Source organism: Triticum aestivum, chromosome 7D, assembly GCF_018294505.1.
Source record: "Triticum aestivum cultivar Chinese Spring chromosome 7D, IWGSC CS RefSeq v2.1, whole genome shotgun sequence".
NCBI classification, from domain to species: domain Eukaryota; kingdom Viridiplantae; phylum Streptophyta; class Magnoliopsida; order Poales; family Poaceae; genus Triticum; species Triticum aestivum.
Genome location: NC_057814.1, coordinates 210,505,038 through 210,524,194, shown reverse-complemented (window position 1 = coordinate 210,524,194; position 19,157 = coordinate 210,505,038). Strand labels below are relative to the sequence as shown.

The following is a 19,157-nucleotide window of genomic DNA, read 5'->3' as shown; positions in this document are numbered from 1 at the left end:
AGTAGAGAAAACGATGGCTTGAGGAGAAAGCCGGCCCTCCATGGTTATGCGTCACCACGAAGAAAGAAACAAGCTGCCATCAGGAGCACACCAAGCACGCCGCTGTCCACACCTCCCCACATACCCAAAATGGTGCCTCTGACGTCCAATAAGAGGATTGAAGGTTTTCACTCGGGTGCAGGGCAAGGAGAGGGGGAGCTGAACCTCAACTTCGCCTCCAAGAAGGGAATATGCGCCTAGAACGCCGCCGACAATGTGGCTGTTGCCGCTAGCCAAGAGCTTCCTCTGGTCTAGAGCTTCCGACCCCTCACCACCTAGCCAAACACCAGATCTGACCGAACTAGGAGCAACCAGCACAACACAGTGAGGCTACCGTCTTCAGATCTGGTGGGAAAAGGCCGCAGGGACCCTCCGCCTGGAGCCCTCATCAACAGCCAACTCCCTGCGCGTGACCAAGGATAGCAGCCCTCCTGCAAACGCCGACTGAAAGGGCATTTCCCTCCCTAAGTGTGTTGGTGTTGATGACAACGAAATCTGCACACTAACTGTGTGCTTGAGTTACACATGCATATTCTAATGGCACAAGACGGTTAGGTACCCCTCTGAAAGGAAAAGATCAAAGACAGTGTTTCCGACGCTTTTATTTTTTTGGGAAATCCATACTATTAAGAGAGGGTCCACGTTGAAAGGTAGAGGTGGAACCAAATCACGTACACAAAATTTATATTGCACCCACATCATCTTTCTATCTGTTTCGAGGAGAGAACAAAATTGTACCAAGTGCTGAAAAAGTATACCCTGTAGTGCCACTATGCTGGGCGGTAGTACCGCTCCACTATGGGAGCAGTACTCTGACCAGCACTACCAAACCTGTTCCAGCATTTCCGGGCACCCATTCCAGCATGTCGGGCACCAGTTCCATCACTCGCCTAGCACCGGTTCCCGCAAGTTGGACACGAGGTTGCAGTTTCTGGTGCATGTCGTCGCAGCACCGCGCACCACCGGTTCCAGCACGTCGGACATCGAGGGCCGGTTCCCAAGCACGTCAGACCCCCGCCTCCCTCATTCCAAAAGTTGTCCACGCCGATTCTAGCAAGTCAGACACTGGTTGGTAGCTTCCGGTGCAGGTGGTGCCGCACCACCGGTTCTAGCACGTCGGGCACCGTTTCGCAACTTCTCACATTGTCGGACGCAACTCCCCGTGTGGGCTGGCGCAGTGCCACGCACGACCGGGCATAACTCTCCCAGTGCGGGTGGTTGCAGCACCATGCATTGTCGGGTCACAATATTGACATCTGTTGCTCGTAGCACCACCATTGTTGTCGTTCACGGCACCGCCGCCTGCCATTGTTGTCGTTCACGGCACCGCCGCCTGCCAATGTTGCCACAACCGTCAGTGGGAGGAGTTGCCAGGATCTCTTTACCTCGGCTAGTAGTAGCCCTCTTAATCCCTTGCAACGGGGATGAATGTTTCCCGTGACAGGGCGGCCACACACGGGGAGGTTGACCCTGGGTTGCCGTCAGACATCTTCGACGAGATGTTGTGCATTGGGTGCCAAAGACACGGGAGGAAGACGCGTGGGGTGCGAAAGACACGGTGAAAACCCATGAAGGGATAAGGTAGATCAAGGAGGGCAGGTGATGTGGTGGCCCTGAGGCACATGTGGCCGTGAACGGGAGTTGTCCGAACAAGTGATGTGGTGTAGTGCGTAGCGAAGGATCAACGCGGATCCGACGATGCACGGGGCGGCCGGCGTAGGCTGTGGCCGGTCGACCGGCTCGAGTCATCATTAGCCTAATAAAATTATGTAAATCATGCAAACTCTTTAAGAATAGTTGCTTCATATTACTACTGCTGGTATTTGGCTGCCGCATGCAAAGATGTAAGTCACCTCTTCCATTTAAGTCGTAATCCCAACTGTACCAATCTGAATCTAACCTATGTGTTCTTGCACAATTGAACCTTGAACGAAAATTATCTTCCCAATCTTTTAGCGAAGTAAGCAAATGAAAATTCTAGGAGGAACGTTGCGGAGCAGTGGAATTGACACAATACTTGTCCAGCGGCGCTCTTCCCTCGGAATCGATCACATGCCGACGGCTAGGCGGCATCCACAGCAGGCGACCCAACTCGCACACTGGGCAGGTACGCCGTGCTCCGACCGCACTCCGCAGCAGTATCCAAGACCGGCGATGCCATGTCTCCGGCGACAGCTCACCTGCGACTGGTAAAGGCAGAGACCCAAAAGGCAAAAGGAGAATGTGTCACCGGATCGAGGCCGTCCAGAGAATGACCAACCGCACCAGCAACCGTCCGATGCTACCCACCACGCGTAACGGCTTCCTCTTCCCCCCACATCGTCTTCGAGTACACACGGGCCCCGGATCTACGGAACCCCGACGGCGCGGAGCACACTCCGGCGGCCGGCGATGATGGCCGGGCGCAATCACCACCAAAGCCACGGCCAGAGGCTCCGCCGCCTCGTCCCGTGCATCCTCGTCGTCGTGCTCGCCGTCCACGCCGTCTCCTTCGCGCTCTACCTCCTCCTCCAGTCCAACCATCCTCCCCCGAACCCCGGGAATCCCGAAGCTCAGACCCATGAGAGAGTCCGAGAGCCGTCTTCCCGGAAGCCGTGGCCGCGCCTCCCGTCCTTCCTCCCCTGGACTGCCGACCCATCGCTGCCGCCGCGCTCCTGCGAGGCCTACTTCGGGAACGGCTTCTCCCATCTCGTAGAAGTCCTCCCGGAGGGGCGTGGGGGCGGCGGGTGGTTCCGATGCCACCACAGCGAGACGCTGGGCAGCTCGATCTGCGAGGGCACGCGGGTGCGGCTCGACCCGGCGCTGATCACGATGTCGCGCGGCGGCGAGCCGATCCACCAGGTGATGGGCCGCAAGGAGGAGGAGGAGCTGCCCAGGTACGAATCCGGTGCGCTGGTGGTGGAGGGGGCGGCGGCGGGGAGGAGGGGGCCCTTGGTCGAGCCGGGGTTCCTCGACGCCCACGTGCCCACCAACGGGATCGGGACGCACACCATGAGAGCGCTGCTCGACTCCGCGCGTGTCGTGCCGCCCGGTGAGCTCCACTGCTCCCAGGTATTCTTTGCCGTGATAACTGACTCTGTTTCAGCAACCTATAACTGATAAGGTATGTTTGGTGATTGATCGGAAGTGAATTATTGCACAATCTATCTTCCTAGAAAGTAATCTCACAAAATTGAAGAGTACGGAATTAATTGAATCTGCTGGATTAGCTATCTTTGCTAGTATTAATTTCCTTTATTTATCAGTTTCCTAAACAAAGGGTAAATTGTGAGAAATTACAGGATTGCTAGGATATTCCTATCTGCAAAAAAGGCTTTGTAATCTTACTCCGGCTCACATAATATCCACCTCTTATCACTCCACTCGTGCTTATGGGATGAGTGGTGGATGGTGGCTAAAGTGCGTATAACTGTGTATACTGCATACCAAAAGAAAATGATCTAAGCCATAGTCCCTCAACAGTAACTGCCAGCAACTTTTCTCAAACAACCTCTGACAACAAATCGTATTTGGAATCCTAAATCTTAAATGCTGCAAATTCAGTATCAGATATCCCGAGTGGTGTGTATTCTCTCCCCTGTATGATGCGAACTCATTTTTACATTAGATGTAAATCAGAGCCCTTAAATGGTAAGAATAATTAGTACTAGATATGAAATAAAAAAGGTAATCCCATAATTACTGCATACATGCCAGTAATAAGAAGAAACATACAAATAAAGGAAACTGCTATCTGTGCTAGATGCAGACTCTGTGTGAAATAGAACGGATAATTTTTGGGAAGTTCAATAAGGACTTTACATGAACTAAAGGTAGTTCAAGAAACCAACAATTGGGTTAAAGCGACTATGTTGTGTGGTAGTTCAAATAGGTCGCTCATATTGAATTGCGATGTTTCATGATGCGTTTAGAGTCCCTATTTGGTAACTGCATACAAACTAGTCTTCAGCAAATTTGGATTATTTGGCTTACACATGTGCATGGATGCCCAAGTTTACTTCCTCAAGCAATTTAAGAGGCATCTGTGTCTCTCTGTACATGCCACATATTACATAGGAATGAATGATGATATGAAAGTAGTGAATCATAGCAGGCTTTATATAGACTTACACTCATTCACATTTAAACAAATAATGACACATTGCAATTGCAGCTAACAAGTTTTTCAGTTATTGCATTGTCTTTAAAATGCCATTTATTTTTGTCATGGTAAGTAAGAGGTTGAACCTTGGGGTTATACAAACATAACAAACATATAGTCTAGGAAGCTGCAATGAGCATTGTAAGCCTATGTGCCAAAAAGTAAATTGGAGGGAGTAAGCCGGGATGTTATCACTGAGCAATCAAACTGTTACATATGTTAGTATTTCTATAATCAGTGTGGGGAGTTTTACCTTTTCCTTTCTGTTCTCAGGTTGAATGGGTACTTCGTAAGAGCCTAGTTCTACTATTAGCATATATAAATATCGTGGTTATTCTGTTCGCTATTTGGTTCAGTTTCAGTTTATTGCAAATTTTTTGGTGTAAAACTGGGTGCAGCACAGTTTATGCTTCAATTGTGCTCATATACCAGTGATGCATGTCTGCGCACTTTAATATCAAGGAATGGTTAAAAAAAACTAGTGGTGCCATATTTCCATGGTATTAAACTGTACCAATGTAATGGCTCTCTTTGTGTTATACTCTTCATGAAGAAGCACATGAACTTCTTGACAAGCAGATATTTAATTTATTTCATGATTGTGACTATTATATGGCAGTACTTATTCGATTGTATTATTTTGAATAGATTCTTGAATTCTTCCTAATTTCTCTAATTGCTTAGTGACTGTGTTGTAACACTTGGTGCAGTGGATTGAAGAACCGACACTTCTGGTCACACGATTTGAGTATGCAAACCTTTTCCACACAATTACAGACTGGTACAGTGCATATGTTAGTTCCAGAGTCACGAGTTTACCTGATCGTCCTAATGTTGTTTTCGTGGATGGGCATTGCAAGGTATGTACTGTACTTAGAAACATTCTATGCTTATGACTCTTGGTACATTACATGAGATGTGTTGCATTTGTTATGATTAATTAGTATGTTTCGACAGTAGTTTGGGTGGTAAAATATCAACTTGAGAGTTATGTGCCTGATCTATTGTTTGTTAGCGTGTTCATATTTTTCACATAGATATCTTTGCTCGTTTGGTATTTGGGACCATATCTGCTGCCCCTGTTAGGAGATCATTGCAATCTAAAACTCTTCCAAATCCTTTCCCTTTCTCTTAGTATTTCTGTTCTACATCTCCTACAGATACAAATTCCTGAGAACTCTGTGCTGACACCTGATCCAAAGTTCTGCCATTCATACAGCTCTATGCCTCCACGTCTGCCTGAGCTTGCATTTTCAGTTGCTCTATCATGTTATTCTCTTTGTTCAGAATTATCATATGCAGCTTAAAGTGCGGTTTATTGTAACTACTCAGTAAACTTTGAAGAAAGAATGGAACACCGGGCAGAGTTTGAGTTTTGACTCTAATGAGTTAAGCTTACCAAAATCAGTCAACCAAACAATTCTGTGGCATGCCTCATCAATCATCTCATCACGTCACCACCTGTTCATGGAATAGTTAGAACATTGCCATACTTTTGATAGTTGATGTGTGTGTGTGTGTGCTGTTTGTAACTCCTTGTCAGAACATTTGAAGAAAGGGTAGGATGGTGAAGAATAATGGTAGTTCTGTTTATAAGATGTCCAGCAGTGTTATCATTATATTTACAGTATGATATCCTTCCTACCAAAACTAACTTATGTTTCCCATTCAACACAAGAACATGAGCAGCCATATGCTCAGTTCTGCCATTGTATTTGTAGAACTGCACGCACCAGCCAGTTCACCCAAAAGCTCAAGCTGATAGGGGAAGCTGGGCTATGCATTTATACGTCAACACTCCCCCTCACGTGTGGCTCCCTCGGGCCTAAACGTGGACAGAAAGTGGGCTGCAAATTTTCTTTTTAAATTGCGCCAGCCGGGTCTTGAACTCAAGACCTCTTGGCTCTGATACCATGTAGAGCTCATGCACTAGCTAGTTCACTCAAAAGCTCAAGCTGATGGGGAAAGATGGGCTATGCATTTATACATCAACAATATTGATATCAACTGCTTGCTACTTTGTGAGTTTCGAGTGTATTTTATCTGCTAAGTAAGGAGTGAAATCATTCTTGTCCATAATGATTCATTTGTTTTCCCCATGTATATGCTTGTCTGTAACAGATATGACCTGATATCCGCAGGCACCACTGGAGCAAACATGGGAAGCACTTTTTTCAAATGTGACCTATGCCAAGAGCTTCTCTGGCCCTGTTTGTTTCCGGCATGCAGTTCTTTCACCATTGGGCTATGAGACTGCTCTATTTAAGGGGCTTAGTGAAAGCTTCAGCTGTGAAGGAGCCTCTGCTCAGTCCCTTAGAAATAAACCAGACCACCAGAAAACTGCACGGTTGTCTGAATTCGGGGAGATGATTATAGCTTCTTTTGATCTTCTGGAGGATGGGATCGTGCCGCCTAAAAAAACATCAAATGGACTCAAGATTCTCTTTGTTCGGAGAGAAGACTACTTGGCCCACCCACGTCACAGTGGGAAGGTTGAATCTAGGCTAAGCAATGAGCAGGAGGTATTCGATGCAGTTGAGAAGTGGGCAAAAGGTCAGAAGTGCAAAATAAACGTCGTGAATGGTCTTTTTGCGCACATGAGCATGAAGGAGCAACTCCAGGCTATCCTGGAAGCTTCAGTCATAATAGGGGCTCATGGGGCTGGTCTGACACACCTGGTTTCAGCCACGCCAGACACAAAAGTTCTTGAGATAATCAGCAGCTTCTATCGACGCCCACATTTTGGCTTGATCTCACACTGGAAGTCGTTAGAATATCATGCCATAAATCTCCCTGGATCATATGCAAGTATCCCAGACGTTACCAATGAGTTGGGGAATATACTGAAAGGTCTCGGATGCTGAAACGGAGGTATTCTTAACGTTGAGGTATTCGTCGTGAAAAGCCACGAGCATTGTTGGGTGGATAATTCTATTTAGTTCATATACACTGGTCACACAGCCACGCCCATGCTTGCAGTTACAGTTGGAGATCACTCTCTGCTGGTTATTCATTCAATCACGCCCGTCGTCTAGGATTCACACAGCCCCAGTTCTCGGCGGAGGAATTTTCTGCTGCCAGATGTAGACCGATATTCCACTGACAAGCTACTGATGACATGAAGAAACCCAATTGACACTGTCCATTCCGTTCTCGACGTGTTCGCCATGATCCTGGGCCTGGCTACTGGGGGTGGATCAAACTGTAATTGTAATTTTATTGTTTGGGCTTGAACGTTTTTGTGTTGCAATACGAGTGTTGAGTGCCTCCCACTGCGCAGTTCGTGATGAACATTCTTGTGCACGGTGTATGATGCGCCCATTATTTCTGCCAACGGACGCGGGGCAGCGGCGGTGTATCATTTTGGAAGGTGGGATCGACGGTGCCGGGTCAGTCATAACGCGCTCGCCCGTGTACTTGCGTACCTTGTTCCTTTTGTCTGCTGCTGTTGCTGTAGCCCGCACTGTTGATGATAGTAGCCATTGTCTTCCTGGACGGTATCATTGCTGCCTGCCCGGCGTAGGCGCTGCTTCGACGTGTTAAATCGAAGCATCTGTGCTCCGGCATTTATCGCCCTCACCTACTGGCGGAGCTAGCCGCGTCTTGAATTTTCCGGAGGGAAGGTTGGAAGAAGGGCCGGCGTTGCTGTGCGTTTGGGTTGTGGGCACCGTGCGCATGTGTCTCGTATGAGTGAGGAGGGGGCACATGCCGTGCCGTGCCGTGTTGCCGGCCGAGATTAGCTCGAAACCCTGGCCGGAATCATGGCTCTGCTCCCACGTCTATTGGGCTTGGGTCTGGGAGGGGTCGCCTTGGTTGGGTTTCTTCTTGTTTTCCGTCTGGACCCGGCGCCTGAAGGCTATGAGAGATTGTGCGAGTTTTTCTTTTCTCTTTGAGGAAAAAAAATACCGTGTTGAAATATAGGGCCGGCTATAAAATCAGCGACCCTGTTGAAGTATATCATTCTTAGTATATTTATCTCTCGAGGAACATGCATGCACATGTGCACGGCGATGATTACTAGCGCATGTGGTGAGCAAACAGTGTATGGCTGCTCATACGGGTCCAAGATACGCGAGTTTGCTTGCCGCTTGCCCACGCGATCCTATGTGCTCGCGTGAATGGGTGGTCGATCTCATCATGGACATCACAATATTTACCTACCTCGAAGACATACATATATAACCACTAGCCGCGCGATATCATCGTCGGGTCGAACGACATGGCCATCAAGTGATCGACGGCCATTAACTCCTGCACTGGATGAAACACAGCCGAAAGCTCACATCACAACAGGCTTATGTGGTACACCCGACCGTGAGGTCGATCGATGGGGACAGTTACACTATGCCCGGCCCCGCCAAGTCTAGAAATAAAATACGGTTACATACATACATGCATGAATTCAAATGGAAATGCAATCATTCGCTTGATTAAACGATCGACGAACTGATTCCAAATCAATCAACGAGAGGGAGAGCAACAATGCGTGGGGTGTTGGCTGAGAAGTTCTTTGAAAGATATAAGGCTCGACGAGAGGAATGTTTTGGATGCGTGGCTTTAATCGTTTGTGCAAGTTGTACTGCAGTGTATAGTGTATAGTGCCCCTACTAATACTACTTTTCGGTCTCTCTGATGGATGGCCGTGGCCGGACTTGAATGCCGTCGATCCAGTCTGCCCCTTCCGTGCAACCACAACACTATGTGTGCATCACACCACCAGCCCCTTGTTCTCTGGCTACTATTCCAATTAAATGGGCTCACTGTACGCAGTTTATGATTATACCTTGAACCCGCTCTGTCTGCCCTCCGGCCGGATCCTCTGTTGATCGCGCCACCACGGCCCAGATTATGTCCCGTGCCCACTCTACCAACAGTGAGTGTCAGTGAATTCCCTTTTAGCTTGCAACGTTTTCGGAGTACGTACAACGTGTATGGAATTACCATATTTATCTACCCGGTTTTCCGGCCGAATCTTTATCTTACAAAATGTGCAGGTTAATCTTTCCTTTTCAGAGAAGAAAGACAAAATATGCAAATTGCAGGGCAACTCTAGGATTTTTGTAAGGGTGTAGCTAGATGTTAGTCGACTGAGACTTCAAGCAAATGACATAATATGAAAAGAAGAAAAAAAATTAAAAATAATATTTTGTACGGATCTTCATGTAAGATCTTACTAATATAACATTGATTAAGAATTCGTTAAGTCTCAGTCTGTTAACAATCCTATTTTTATAAACACATTATAGTCGCAAATGCTCTCATACACTAATATACATTCATCTCTATGAATACACGCACGCACACCCTATCCTATAAGTACCTACAAGATACTAACTCCACCACAAGGAACTTAACCATCTAAGCTACGCTTAATCCACAACTCTAGTATTATTGGATGCTATATACTATATATCATATGGTTTTTTCACAAAGAAAAAGTTGCATGCATAACGCCGATGACTGCAAATTAAGTTACAAGGACCGAGTGGTACCACGTATGCAGTCTGCGGCGGCGTATTAGGATCTATGCCGATTGATTATTACTCCAGTTTTTGTACCACCGGAACAGTAGCACCGCCCCGACTGGCTAATGAATTGGAACAGTGGGCGGTTGGTCAAGGCCACCATTCTCTACTGTAGAAGCGAACAGCTCGATCGCCTAGCTGCTTAATCTGAACATGCCGACCCTCTTCGACGCCGGCCTCCTTCTGTGCCGAAATGGACACCGCATGTACACGCATAGTTCCCGCCTTGAATGCGGCTTACTAGCTTAGCTAGCTAGCTGCTGAAAGCTACTCTGTTTGATGAACAATTCCTAGCTTCATTGTGTTTCTTTCTTCAGGTATGTATGTGTCCATGATCGAGTGAATGCACATCGCGTCGCGCCGCATGTGCATGCATATATGACACTGAAAGCCAAGTTATGATCATGTCGAGAGAGAGAGAGAGAGAGAGAGAGAGAGAGAGAGAGATAAAACCAAACGCTACACTGGAGAGCATTTGTATCCTGCGTGGCTGCATATGTGAGGCATGCATCCATCCATGTGTGTAGTATTTGGTTCGAGTTTGGTTTGGCCGGGGCACCTCTGGAGAGAAGGCAACTAGTAGCAGTACGTACCACCGGTAATAATGCACTGCGTGTCATGCATGCATGCGATCGACGGCCGGCATATTGCATGCATGCATGCAGTAGTTTTCCTAAACGCGCAGCAGTGCAAAGGCTTACGTACGTGTGCTAGCTGCTATAGTTACGTGTTGCATCCATGTGCCTTGCCTAATACACGCAACTTCGAATCTCCCCAAAAGAATCGACGCACGAATACACTGTGATCGGTGCGTGTGTGTTCCCTAGATTACAAAAGGCCGGCCGGCGGCTTTCATTGCCCCCTCCGGAAGCAGCCATGAGTAATGGGTGATGCATTCGTCCTCCCTTGAGCAATATGAACAGTGAGCACCGTGCATGCCGCAGAGTATTAATTGTTTTCCCTTCCATTGGCAAAAGGATCTTAAATATAGTATTGGCAAAAGGAGCTTACATATAAGAAAGTGCTATTCTGATCTCGAGCTCACATGCACCCAGATGAACAGCAAAATAAAAAAAGTAAACTAATTCAAAAAATTCTGAATTTTTTATGGTAAACTTTGACAAAAAAATTGTATGCTTAAAAAATATCAGCACGAAATAACATTTGTGGAAGTCGTAGCAAATAAAAAAAGTCAGCAGTCCAAAATGTTTTTAAAACTAGAATTTTAGGAGTATCAGTTTTGGTTTTTTTGCCAAGACTTCTATGAATGTTATTTTATGATAAAATTTTACAACCATATAAAACATTTGTCAAAGTTTACCACAAAAGAATTCAGAATTTTACAAAATTATTTACTATTTTTTTGATTTTACTGTCCATCCGAGAGCATATGAGCTCGGGAGCAGATACTCTATGTCCCTTACATATAGTATAACAGAAAATATATAGGGAGAGCATTCTTCACTTGGTCTTATAGAAGGGGGTGTGGCAGCGGCAAGGTGTAACCGGCTGAAAGTTCATCTCTCATGTATCCTATTAGGTTTTGGTGATTAATGGCAAACCAATTGAAAGGATTGTCACTTTATTAAGTTTATTTCATGAAACTAGTTTATGTTTAGTGTGGATATCAGTTGACCGCTACGTCCTACTTTTCAAGATGGCTTCTACCTCAAGCTTTTAGATTGTAAATTTAGGACGCTAATATCTAGGTATCGTCAGATCTACGGATGCCTGGGACAAACGGTTTGTTCGATAGAAAGGATCGTTCTAAAGAACAATTTAGTTCGCTAGAACAAACCACCCAGCGCGATCCCAATGGCCTGACAAGCTATTTGATGGGCCTCCCTGCTTTAATCATCATGTCAAACAAAAGTTCCAGTTAATTGGTTTTTGCAAAGCAGATCACCACTAAAAAATTATACAGCAAAGGCAGAGAAATGTATATTTACATTTGCCATGCTCTACTTTCTAAAATTTGCCATGCTATACTGAAAAAACCCGCTATATTTTAATTTTCAAAAAATCAAAGAAGTTGCTAGACAAACAAAAATTCCACGGTCTACAGAATAAAAAGGTCATGATCTAAAAAGTTAAAATTGCCATGTTACCTACAATAAAATACCATGGTCTAATTAATAAAATGCCATGGTCTAATTGAAAAAATTGTCCTGGTCTAAATAATGAAATTGACACGCTACCTACAAAAAACTACCATGGTATAAATAATTAAAGGAATCCAATAACTCCCAAACGTTCGGATTTTGAGCATTTCGTCCCGAACGTTTTTATATGACAACTTTAGTTGATAGGGGATGGCAACTTTCTCCTTTTTCGTTTTTTTGTCAGAAAATTACCATGTTTCCCTAATCTCACGCAAACTAAACTTGCCACCTAAAACGTTCGGGTTGCCATGCTTAAATCCCGAACGTTCGGGAGTTATCATTACCGTAATTAAATTGCCATGGTACCTACAAATAGAACTACCATGGTGTAATTAGTAAATTTGCCCATGGAATAATTAAAAAGTTGACATGGTCTAAATAATGAAATTGTCATGCTACCTACAAAAAACTACCATTGTCTAATTAATAAAATTGCAATGGTGTAAATAATATAATTGCCAAGCTACATATAATAAACTTTAACATGGCAAGTTCATAAAATTTCTCCGATAAAAAACATGGTTACTTTGGATTTGCAATGGGCACATGGCAAAAATAATAAAATTGCACATGGCAAGTTTAAAAAATTCTGTTCTCTAAAAAACATGGTGACTTTTGGGATTTGTAATGGGCACATGGCAAAAATTAGGGATTTTTGTTCTTCCAAAGATGGATTTTTTTTGGAATTTCTAGACTTTTTCTCCTGAAATTTTCAATGAATTCAAAACATTTTAGCTTCAAAAAATATAGCAAGTTTAACCACATATATTCACAACTCGCTTCCAGTTCAAGTGGTCAGCTCGCCCGTCCTTTCCTTCAGTACCATGTACCCATGAGCTTTCTCACATGATCGGGATCAATTTGATGTAATCGGTGGTGCTTTTGTTGGGACATGATGAATTATCACTTTATGAATCAATAGAATCTTTTGAGATTTTTTTGTATAATTAAATAGCTTTGCATGCTCTCCGATCTATCTATCTTCTTCGGCCGAGTTCGACGGGCTTTCTTCAGAGGGAGTGGTGCTTTGTAGTGGGTTCAATCTTGTGGTGATCTAACCCAGTGACAAAAAGTGGTAAGACACATATTGTAATTGTTGTCACTAAGGGTAAACGATCTGGTTTATTCATATTATTTGACTTCTTCCTGTCTACATTATGTCATCTTACTTATTGTGATACTTTGTTTCTTGCAAACTTAATACCTTGATATGCATGCATGATAGCGGTTTTGGGGTGGAGTCTTAGTAGTAGATGCAGTTGGATTAATGGTCTAGTCTATCACGGACGTAATGCATGTATGAAATTATACCATGGTGATCATAGTCATAAATATTGCAATCTTTTCGACTGCCCAACTGTAATTTGCTTACCATGCTACTTGTTGTTATTGAGAGAGATGTCACTAGTGAACCTGTGTCCTTGGGGTCTATTCTCCATTCCTTAATTCTTCTACAAAATTGCCACTATTTTCCGTTCTACTTTTTGCTACTATCTATCTCTATCACTTGTGTTTTACCTTTAACTAGCAAGACAAGGGGCTTGACATCCCTCTTGCCATGTTGGGGACAAGATTTGTTTGTCTTTTGTGTGCATGTTCTATTGACCTATGTAGGGGGAAAGCTGCAGACACCGACAGAGGTGGCCCCGGGAGCATCGCCATACCACACGTCATGGACCGAGAGGAAATATTCGCGGTGTAGAATGCTGATACGTCTCCAACATATTTATAATTTTTGATTGTTCCATGCTATTGTTTTATCAATCTTGGATGTTTTATATGCATTATTATGCTATTTTATATCATTTTTGGGACTAACTTATTAACCTAGTGCCCGGTGCCAGTTGCTGTTTTTTTCCTTGTTTTTGCCTTTACAGAAAATCAATACCAAATGGCGTCCAAATGGAACGAAACTTTTTGACGATTTTTATTGGACCACAAGACACCCTGGAAGCTTCGGGGGGGGGGGGGGGGAGGCCAGAAGAGCCACGAGGTGGCCACAAGCTCAGGGGGCGCGCCCCCCAAGCTTGTGGGCGCCCCATGGCACTTCCAACCCTAATCTTTCTTCTATAAACACCCAAATATTCCCCGTAGACCAGAGGGCACACCAAAAATACTTTTCCACTGCCGCAAGTTTCTGTCTTCGTGAGATCCCATCCGGTGACCTTTTCTGGGTACTCTACCGGAGGGGGATTCAATCACGGAGGGCTTCTACATCAACCTTGCTGCCCTACCGATGATGTGTGAGTAGTTTACCACAGGCCTACAAGTCCATAGCTATTAGCTAGATGGCTTCTCTCTATGTGATCTTCAATACAATGTTCTCCTCGATGTTCTTGGTGATCTATTCGTTGTAATCTTCTTTTGCGGTGTGTTTGTTGAGATCCGATGAAATTGTGGGTTTATGATCAGATTACCTATGAATATTATTTGAGTCTTCTCTGAACTCTTTTATGCATGATTTATATAGCTTTGTATTTCTCTCTGATCTATTGATTTGGTTTGGCCAACTAGATTGATTTTTCTTGCAATGGGAGAGGTGCTTTGTAATGGGTTCAATCTTGCGGTGCTCAATCCCAGTGACGGAAGGGGACATGACGCGTATTTGTATTGTTGCCATTAAGTATAAAAAGATGGGGTTTGTTCATATTGATTGGATCTATCCCTCTACATCGTGTCATCTTGCTTAAGGCGTTACTCCGTTCTTGTTAACTTAATACACTAGATGCGTGCTGGATAGCGGTCGATGTGTGGAGTAATAGTAGTAGATGCAGGCAGGAGTCGGTCTACTTGTCTCGGACGTGATGCCTATATACATGATCATTGCCTTGGATATCGTCATAACTATGCGCTTTTCTATCAATTGCTCAACAGTAATTTGTTTACCCATCGCATGCTTTCTTTCAAGAGAGAAGCCTCTAGTGAAAACTATGGCCCCCGGGTCTATCTTTTATCATATTATTTTCAGATCTACAAAATCAAAAACACAAAAATACCTTGCTCAATTTATTTAGTTTTATGTTATTCACACTTTTATTTATCTTTTATATCCATTACTATCAGATCTCATCCTTGCAAGTAACCTTGAAGGGATTGACAACCCTTGTATCGCGTTGGGTGCAAGTATTTGTTTGTTTGTGCAGGTGTAATTATTGGAGACTTGTGTGTTCCTCCTACTGAAATTTTTACACAAGATTGATATACAGATTGCCTATGTTGTCCTAATGTTTTAGAATTTTTGGAGTTACAGAAGTTTGGCCAAAGTCCAGATTACTACAGACTCTTCTGTTTTTGATAGATTCTATTTTCATTGTGTTGTTATCTTATTTTGATGAATCTATGGGTTGTATCGGGGGGTATGAACCATGGTGAAGTTAGAATACAGTGGATATAATTCAAATATAAAATTGGAATGAGTTTACAACAGTACCTAAAAGTGGCGATTTGCTTCATTATACTAATGCATCTCATGAGTTTTCTGTTGAGTTTTGTGTTATGAAGTTATCAAGTTTTGAGTGAAGTTTCGATGGGATAAGGAATAAGGAGTGGCAAGAGCCTAAGCTTGGGGATGCCCAAGGCACCCCAGGTAATATTCAAGGACAACCAACCGTCTAAGCTTGGGGATGCCCCATATGGCATCCCCTCTTTTGTGTACAATCTATCGGTAATTTATTTGGGGCTATATTTTTATCCACTACATGATATGTGTTTTGTTTGGAGCGTCATGTATTATATGAGTCTTTGCTTTATTTACTTTTTAGTTTTCCAAAATCATCCTTGCTGGACACACCTTTTTGAGAGGGACACACATTAATCATGAATTTATTATAATACTCTTTGAGCTTCACTTATATGTTTCGAGCTATGTAGTTGCTCTAGTGCTTCACTTATACTCCCTCCGTCCCAAAATAAGTGTCTCAACTTTGTACTAACTTTAGTACAAAGTTGTGCTAAGGTTGAGACACTTATTTTGGGACGAAGGGAGTATCTTTTAGAGCACGGTGGTGGTCATATTTTAAAGAAATTGATGAACTCTCAAGCTTCACTTATATTATTTTGAGAGTCTTTTAAATAGTATGGCAATTTGCTTGGGTTATGAATTTAGTCCTAATATGATGGGTATTCAAGAGGGATATAATAAAAACTTTCATAAAGAGCATTGAGTATATGAGACATTTGGTTCCTTGCATTTGTTTTGAGATATAAAGATGGTGATATTAGAGTCATGCTAGTGAGTAATTGTTGTTTAGTAAGAATATTTGTGTTAAGGTTTGTGATTCCCAAAGAATGCACATATGGTCTCTCGTTATGCTATGAAATTATAGCATGATTTGTTATTGATTGTCTTCCTTTGCGTGGAGGTCGGGGGTGTGCAATAGTTAACTCCTACCAACCTCCCTCCGAGGGGCATGCATAGTAGTACTTTTCTTCGAGGACTAATAAACTTTTGCAATAAGTATGTGAGTTCTTTATGACTAATGTGAGTCCATGTATTACACACACTCTTACCTTTCCGCAATTTGCTAGCCTCTTCGATACCATGCATTGCCCCTTGTCACCTCGAGTTGTGGTGCAAACTTCGCCGGTGCATCCAAACGCCGTGATATGATACGCTCTATCACACACAAGCCTCCTTATATCTTCCTCAAAACATCCACCATACCTACCTATTATGGCATTTCCATAGCCATTCCAAGATATATCGCCATGCAACTTCCACCATTCCGTTTTATTATGACACATATCATCATTGTCATATTGCTTTGCATGATCATATAGTTGACATAGTATTTGTGGCTCCGCCACCGTTCATATTTTTTATACATGTCACGCTAGATCATTGCACATCCCGGTACACCACCGGAGGCATTCATATAGAGTCATATTTTTGTTCTAGTATCGAGTTGTAATTTTCTTTAGAGTTGTAAGTAAATAGAAGTGTGATGATCATATTCATTATTAGAGCATTGTCCCATGTGAGGAATAAAAGAGGCCAAATGAGCCCCCCCAAAAAGGAGGCCAAATGAGCCCAAGAAAAAAAGAGGCCAAAGTGCCCAACAAAAAAAGAGAGAAAAGAAAAAAAGAGAGAAAAAGAGAGAAGGGACAATGTTACTATCCTTTTCCACACTTGTGCTTCAAAGTAGCACCATGTTCTTCATGATAGAGAGTCTCCTATTTTGTCACTTTCATATATTACTAGTGGGAATTTTTCATTATAGAACTTGGCTTGTATATTCCAATGATGGGCTTCCTCAAATGCCCGAGGTCTTCATGAGCAAGCAAGTTGGATGCACACCCATTTAGTTTTCTTTCGATTTTTCATACACTTATAGCTCTAGTGCATCCGTTGCATGGCAATCCCTACTTATATTGATATCAATTGATGGTCATCTCCATAGCCCGTTGATTAGCCTCGTCAATGTGAGACTTTCTTCTTTTTTTGTCTTCTCCACACAACTCCCAACATCATATTCTATTCCACCCATAGTGCTATATCCATGGCTCACGCTCATGTATTGCGTGAGAGTTGAAAAAGCTGAATCGCATTAAAAAGTATGAACCAAGTGCTTGGCTGACAAGGGGGTTGTGCATGATAAATACTTTGTGTTAAGAAGATGGAGCATGACAAGACTATGTTTTGTAGGGATAACTTTCTTTAGCCATGATATTTTGAAAAGACATGATTGCTTTTTAGTATGCTTGAAGTATTATTGTTTTTATGTCAATATTAAACTTTTGTTTTGAATCTTATGGATCTGAATATTCATGCCACATAAAGAAAGATTACATGATAAACATGTTAGGTAGCATTCCACGTCAAAAATTCCGTTTTTATCATTGACCTACTCAAGGACGAGCAGGAATTAAGCTTGGGGATGCTTGATACGTCTCCAATGTATCTATAATTTTTGATTGTTTCATGCTATTATATTATCAATCTTGGATGTTTTATATGCATTATTATGCTATTTTGTATCATTTTTTGGGAATAACTTATTAACCTAGTGGCCAGTGCCAGTTGCTGTTTTTCCTTGTTTTTGCCTTTACAGAAAATCAATACCAAACGGAGTCCAAATGGAACGAAACTTTTTGACGATTTTTCTTGGACCACGGGACACCCTAGAAGCTTTAGGAGGAGGCCAGAAGAGCCACCAGGTGGCCACAAGCTTAGGGGGCGCGCCCGGGGGGGGGGGGGGGGGCAAGCTTGTGCCCCCCCGTGGCACTTCCAACCCTAATATTTCTTCTATAAATACCCAAATATTCCCCGTAGACCAGATGACACACCAAAAATACTTTTCCGCTGCCGCAAGTTTCTGTCTTCGTGAGATCCCATCTAGGGACCTTTTCCGGTACTCTGCCAGAGGGGGATTCGATCACGGAGGGCTTCTACATCAACCTTGCTGCCCTACCGATGATGTGTGAGTAGTTTACCACAGACCTATGGGTCCATAGCTAGTAGCTAGATGGTTTCTTCTCTCTCTCTTTGATCTTCAATACAGTGTTCTCCTCAATGTTCTTGGAGATCTATTTGATGTAATCTTCTTTTGCGGTGTGTGAGATCCGATGAATTGTGGGTTTATGATCAAATTATCTATGAATATTATTTGAGTCTTCTCTGAACTCTTTTATGCATGATTTATATAGCTTTATATTTCTCTCTGATCTATTGATTTGGTTTGGCCAACTAGATTGATTTTTCTTGCAATGGGAGAGGTGCTTTGTAATGGGTTCAATCTTGTAGTGCTCAATCCCAGTGACAGAAGGGGACATGATACGTATTTGTATTGTTGCCATTAATGATAAAAAGATGAGCTTTGTTCATATTGGTTGCATCTATCCCTCTACATCATGTCATCTTGCTTAAGGTGTTACTTCGTTCTTGTTAACTTAATACACTAGATGCATGCTGGATAGGGGTCGATGTGTGGAGTAATAGTAGTAGATGCAGGCAGGAGTCGGTCTACTTGTCTCGGACGTGATGCCTATATACATGAACGTTTCCTTGGATATCGTCATAACTATGCGCTTTTCTATCAATTGCTCAACAGTAATCTGTTTACCCATCGTATGCTTGCTTTCAAGAGAGAAGCCTCTAGTGAAAACTATGGCCCCGTGGACTATCTTTTATACCCATCACTATCAGATCTCATCCTTGCAAGTAACTCTGATGGGATTGATGTAGGATCGAAAGTATGTCTAGAGGGGGGGGGTGATTAGACTAATTGACCAAATAAAAATCTAGCCTTTTCCCAATTTTAAGTTTTGGCAGATTTTAGCAACTTAGAACAA

The 19,157-nt window shown here is 43.4% G+C and overlaps 1 protein-coding gene across 1 annotated transcript; it reads left to right on the top strand.

Annotated features, from left to right (window-relative positions):
* Window positions 1-2,154: 2,154 nt before the first annotated feature.
* Window positions 2,155-7,452, top strand: LOC123164878 (beta-1,2-xylosyltransferase RCN11). Its single transcript, XM_044582489.1, has 3 exons — window positions 2,155-3,090; window positions 4,891-5,040; window positions 6,322-7,452. The coding sequence occupies exons 1-3, from the start codon at window positions 2,431-2,433 to the stop codon at window positions 7,042-7,044; spliced, it is 1,533 nt and encodes a 510-aa protein (XP_044438424.1). The 5' UTR covers window positions 2,155-2,430; the 3' UTR covers window positions 7,045-7,452.
* The last annotated feature ends 11,705 nt before the right edge of the window (window positions 7,453-19,157 follow it).